This window comes from Melitaea cinxia, chromosome 21 (genome assembly GCF_905220565.1).
Source record: "Melitaea cinxia chromosome 21, ilMelCinx1.1, whole genome shotgun sequence".
Taxonomy (NCBI): Eukaryota; Metazoa; Arthropoda; class Insecta; order Lepidoptera; family Nymphalidae; genus Melitaea; species Melitaea cinxia.
In genome coordinates, this window is record NC_059414.1 from 1,329,458 (window position 1) to 1,335,986 (window position 6,529).

At 37.2% G+C, this 6,529-nt stretch overlaps 1 protein-coding gene across 1 annotated transcript; it reads right to left on the minus strand.

Annotated features, from left to right (window-relative positions):
* Window positions 1-5,286, minus strand: LOC123664197 (regulator of G-protein signaling loco). Its single transcript, XM_045598794.1, has 5 exons — window positions 5,179-5,286; window positions 4,350-4,481; window positions 3,573-3,698; window positions 75-650; window positions 1-9 (listed from the first exon to the last, which is right to left on the minus strand). The coding sequence occupies exons 1-5, from the start codon at window positions 5,284-5,286 to the stop codon at window positions 1-3; spliced, it is 951 nt and encodes a 316-aa protein (XP_045454750.1).
* Window positions 5,287-6,529: the final 1,243 nt, after the last annotated feature.

The following is a 6,529-nucleotide window of genomic DNA, read 5'->3' on the forward strand; positions in this document are numbered from 1 at the left end:
CTACCAATTCTATCACAAAAAAGAGAACGTTATTAGGACTGATATTACGTCTATAATAACAGAAGTGTCCTTACCTGTGTATCCTCACAGTCGTCCTGCAGCCTCAGCGCCACATCACTTAGAGAATCGACTTCATCATCAGCCACCTCCAAGGCCATCTCCGACGACGTCTCCACTATCCTGATCCTGGCTCCGTCCAGATCCTGAACTAATGTATCTGGATGTAATTGCATCCCAGGGGATAAAGTCGTGGAGGGGTGTTGAGGTGCTCCTGCTAATACAGCCGCGTGGTTTCCAGACCCTGGCAAGTATCTCTGGAGTACTGGACGTAGGATGTGTCGGAGACGTCTGGCTGGGCGACAACGTACAAGAACCGCTCGGTTCCCTATCAGAACCCTCAGGACCACTCGTCTCTCAACCCTGGCCTCTCTGCCTCCGAGGGCGGAGGAGGGTGCCTCACAGTCTACAGGTGTGGCCCGTACTAAGACATCATAGCTACTGCAAGGTAGGTTTCTTCTTTGTAGAAGGCGATCCACTAGACGTTTCACTGTGACCGCGTCATCCACCCCCACTACAGATGTGGCTCCATCTGGTAACACCACGCGACATAACGAGCAGGAACCGTTGCCTGTTTGACTCGATTTTACAACCTGAGGACAAGAAGAAAAGTTAATTAATAAAAAAAATACAACTACCCACCATACGGACTGTTAATATTAATTAGTATTTATTACAATCAGATAAATTAAAACATGAATATTCTTTAAAAAAAAGGTAATTGAAGTTGTGACGAAAGAAAAACCCACCAAAAATAATCACTATACGCTTTGTTGATTAGTAGTAACTATAAAATATTCTAATTTTTTAATTAAAAAAAAAGTTAAAATTAATAACAGTTAGTTAAAACGCGTTTTTTATAATTTTAAAATAAGAAATATACGGTGTTGTATTCTTATAAACGGATGGATTCTTATAATGGATATATTCACTCGTTTTCTGGTTTTTTATTGTTACTCAAATACTTCATGTGACGTAGCGTTACATGTACATATATTTTTTTTAAGTTAACAAATCACACACAAAAATTGCTCCCATTCATTTTTATTACATTATTAAAAACAATAAATAGTTATATAATTATTTATTGAACTGATATTAGTATTTTATATTTTTCATACAAATTACATTTATAATTATTATGAAAACGCATACACCTACCACAAATACTTAAGATAAAGTAATAACTTCAATTTACTCAAAGCTCTAAAAATAAAAATTGTTGTATACGTCTATTTATAAATAATTATTATATTTTAATCACGACAGTATGCATCATCATCACTTGTTCGAGGAAATAAAACGATATCTGAATCGCGAGCAAATATTAAATTAGCAATACGTCTGCTTTACAACTCTTAAAATAGACCACAGTGTATTAATTGTACGGAGATATTATTAAGTTGATAACCGATATAATTCCTACATTAAACAATTAAAATTATAGCCTATAACTAGATGAGCACAGTTAAAGAACTATTATTTTGTAATGTTTGAGTATAAATTACTCATTCTAATATGTCACTCATTGTCAATCCTTTCAAATTAATTATATTAGATTTAAATAAATATTACTTGCTAAACAATATTAAGTTTTGTTTTTAATGTAATATTTTATTATTATTTTTGTGAGGGTAAGATAATAATGACATTTCATTAGGGACAAATATGACTTCATGCAATCTCAATTTATCTTGTAATATTACTACTTTTTAAGCTCAGTTCTAAGGCTAAAATTTCTTTATTGTAATTCCAGAACTATTCTCATTCTGTAATATTAGGAGATTATCTCTAATCCATTAAATAGACGACGGATATTTTATTATCATTTGTATTATGACTAACAAAAACACCAATAAAAAATCAAAAATAATAAAAGCAAACTGTCAAACAAAATAGACCTGCATGCATACACGCATATTTACGCACACAACTATACGCATATCCATGTAAAACAGCCTCTTGATAATTTATTTTCGTACAATAAATACACCAATTATCTTTAGCGCCGCGTTAACAAACATTTGTTTAAGTTATCGAGATTTTCCATTATAATGCAAACTTGATAACATTTCACAAACACATTTCACAAGACTAACAACGAACGGAGCGATTCTAGACAATTTACAGTCACGATGACTTCACTATAATTATTATTATATTTACATAGATTCTACAATTGAATTGAAATTAAAACATTTATTTCGCCATAAGGTTATACACACACTTACAGAAAATCAAAAATAATATCATTTACAAAAAAAACTCAACAATAATAAAAGAAAGCAAAGAAAATATCATATTTACATTCTTAAATAGATTTCACAATTGATTTGAATTGAAATGAAATGAAAACATTTATTTCGCCATAAGGTGATAACGAAAATCAAAAATAATATCATTTACAAAAAAAAATATAACAACAATAATAAATGAAAGCTAACGTAGCTAAATATCGAGCAATAAAATAAAAATTCACATCTTAACATTAGGTACATTACAAACTTAGGTAATGTACCCAGTGTTATAAGCAACCTTAACTTAGACAAAATAGTCAAAATACTAAGTAAATAGTAATTGTTCTATTATGTACTGTATTGTTAGTTTTAATTCGTCTTAATACACAAGCGATTAACTGTTAAGCTTGTTTAAACTTTATTAATAATGTTTGTCAAAGATTAATCGAATTTTTGTCGTTTTTTTTTTTGTTTTAATATGTAATGTGTTTATTGTAGTTTATAAATTAATCATGATAGCGAGTTATTTACTTCATGGAGTGCGTTTGTTTCGTTTACCATAATCTTATCTCTGGTTGATTTTCTTTTTTCAATATTAATTCTGTTCTTTGCAATTTATTATATTAAAAATACATTTTGTATATATTTTTTCAATATTTTTAAAGTAAGTTTTAGTAAATCTCTTGAGCTGCTGCTGTGACATTATATACTGGCTCCGTAGGCGTCTATAGGCTACAGTAATCGCTTACCACCACGTGAGTCGTGCGCTGTTTGTCGACCTAGTTGTATATACAAAAAAAAAAAACAAGTGTGTTTTAGACCACACGACTGAAGAAAAACTTTCTATCTTCACTAACTTATATTTCCCTCGCAACTTCCGCTCACTTCGCTCGATTACACTTTCCGTAACGCTCTCACTCATCAGCTTACTCCCCAAGGCAAGATTAAAGAAGTTTTACTTCAAAAAAAAAAAGTTTGTTTTTTATTTTTTTATGTCACTAGGTCGGCAAATAAGCGTACGGCTCACCTGATGGTAAGCGACTACCGTAGCTTATAGACATCTGCAACACCAGAAGCATCGCAAGCGCGTTGCCGACCCAATCCCCAATCCCCCCAGGAGCTCTGGTCACCTTACTCACCAACAGGAACACAATACTGCTTGAAAACAGTATTATTTAGCTGTGGTCTTCTGTAAGGTCGAGGTACTACCCCAGTCGGACTGCTCCATATTTTGAGCAGGGAAGTCCTGCTGTGGAAAAGTAAGTACAGAGTACTCACGTCGGTGAGGCCGGTGTCCTCTTGAGTGGAGGCGGCGCTACGATCGCGGGAAGCGGCGCGCGCCTTCCATGGCAATAGAGAGCCGCTACGACGGCGTTCCGACGCGTTCGACGCCGACTTCTTCAGCTGAAAGATTGCGTTATCTACGTATTACTACGCTTCAGCTTGTAACTTGTAACATTCCATAACTGGGCCTCTATAGGCCTCTTTTAGATTAGGGAATGCAGGAAAAGGATCGGAGCTGTTCGACTGCGGGTTGGCGGGTAGCTCACTTCCCCTACTATGAGTAACGATACTATGAGTAATTTGGGTATCTTTAAATCAAGAGTGAATGGGCATCTTCTAAGCGCGCACCACCTTAGGCTGCATCTTCACTTGCCATCAGGTGAGATCGCAGTCAAGCGCTAGTCTATATATTTAAAAAAAAACGAAGTGTACTGTGTGGCTGCGGTACTAAAGAATATAGCCACCCCCTCTCTTCCCATGGGTGTCGTAAGAGGCGACTGACGGATAACACAGTTCCGCCACCACCTTGGAACTTAAAAAGCCGACCGGTGGCCGGATAACCATCCAACTGCTGGCTTTGAAACACACAGGCCGAAGACCGGCAGCAGCGTCTTCGGTGCGACAAAGCCAGCCCTGCGGTCACCGACCCGCCTGCCCAGCGTGGTGACTATGGGCAACACACATGAGTTCACGCATTTTTGGCGCGAACTCGTAGAGGCCTATGTCCAGCAGTGAAGTGTATGAGCAGTGATGATGAGATATGTGGCGCACCTTGGCGTCGGGCGGCGCGTAGGGCGGCGGCAGGCCGCGCAGGTCGGCGCGCGCGCACTCCGCGTGCACGCCGGAGCGCAGGAAGCGCGGGTAGCTGTCGAACTTCATCACGTTGAAGATCTGCTTCTGCGCCTACGGCAACCGCGCTCTCGTTATACTACTAGTCGGCAAACATAGCTCACCAGCTGGTCAGCCATTACCGGAGCTTATAAACGTCTGCGACACCATAAGCATCGCAAAAGCGTTGCCAACTTATACCATTCCCCCCCCCCCCCCGGAGCTGGTGAGTCATTACCGGAGCTTATATACGTCTGCGACACCATTAACATCGCAAACTTATACCATCCCCCTCCCCCCAGGAGCTCTGGTCACCTTACTCACCAACAGGAACACAATACTGCTTGAAAGCATTATTATTTAACTGTGATCTTCTGTAAGGTCGAGGTACTACCCCAGTCGGGCTGCTTCATATTTTGAGCAGGAAATTTCCTGCTGTGCCCTAACTCAATTGCAGATTATATAGGTTATATAGCGTCGTAAGTGCTGATCTCAAACAAGTGTAGCCGTATTTATACAGATGGCCGTCTGGGGAAGTACCTGAACCTTACAAAAAATCGAAGATAATTTTGCCTCCAAATAGTGTTGTATTCCTGTGGTGAAGTGGACAGCGCTTTTGGACAGTTATATTAACGTTCAAAAATAAATTGAAAACACAATTACATAAACTTATCAATAAATTTTATTCAGACATTTTAAATAAATGAAAATAAGTCAAAAGAATACTACTGGAGTCCATTAAGTTTGAATGCCTATAAATACCTGAGCGAACAGATCTTGTGGGGGCGGTGTTTGGTGTAATCTCAACGCAGCCGCCCTTCTCGCCGCTGCATCCACGTTGACGGGCTCCGAGGCGCCCTCCGCGAGATGCCTCTGCCATATCTCTTCAGCGAGAGCGTTTCTTTTCTCATCTTCCTCACAGCATCTGTACTGTTCACAGGACCACCAGAATCTGTAACAATATTATAGACGTTTTCAGAAAATTTAAGAGTAATTTAAGCAAGAGATCGATGCGACTATGGAAAAAATAAGAAGCTTAAATATTTTAAATAAATCATCACTACAAGCAAAATAAGTAAATATACTAAAATTAGAAAGCTTAAAACATAATTAGTTACTTTAATTTAATACTATGAATTGTGGAATTACTGGACCGATTTAAAAAAAAATTTTAGACAATCATGTTACTAAAAAAAAAGATATGCTAAATATAGCACCTCGATACCACCTTCAATAGAATTTAAAAACACAGAAGAATTGTTGTACACCTATGCTGACGCTAGACCATTTCCTTTGCCTTAAAGTTGCCTGGAAGAGATCGCTTTTTAGCGATAAGGCCGCCCTTTGTACCTAATGAATATATTTTCAATATTTTTTCTTTCTTTGATATGTATCATTTCTGTTTTTGGTGTACAATAAAGTATATTATTATTATTATTAAGAATCTAAGATCACGCCTCGTTCCCAATAAACGCTACAAGCCAAATACTGTAATGAATATGTGAAACATTTAAGCACCTAAACAAATTCCATATGAATCCGAGAGATTATGATCCTTATCATTGGATTAGGGACGACCTTCTACGAGGTCTTCGCAATCCACAACATTATGCAACGCAACAGCTTACGACGAAATCGTAAAGGACTTTATGACTGAGATTAACAAATTTTACGGAAGAATTCAAATTCATTTTGTCGATTTCAAAGTTTAAGTCTAACGCAGTGAACGTTATCGTAGTACCATTTATTAGTTCACAAGTTCTGAAATTGAGTATTAAAGACAAAATAATACAATTGGAGCTTAATGTTTGTATGGAAGATCGGAATGAGTTTAGTAGTCCCCTTGGCTTAAAAATATTTATGCGAGCTATTAGACATTGTTAATGTGCTCAACTATAACCAATGAGGAAGTTGTTATTCCTTTTGCATCTGTGATTGATAAAGTGCTGATAATGTGCAAAATATAAACAGATTAACTTCAAGTGTAATTTTTATAACAGTAACCAATACGCGAAAGGTATCCCAGCTGATGTTAAGTGTCCAACGATGTCAGTGAACTCTTGCATTACTAGTGATATCGTAATGGTTACTAAAAACTACCGTCTAAAAATATGGGGAAAGTG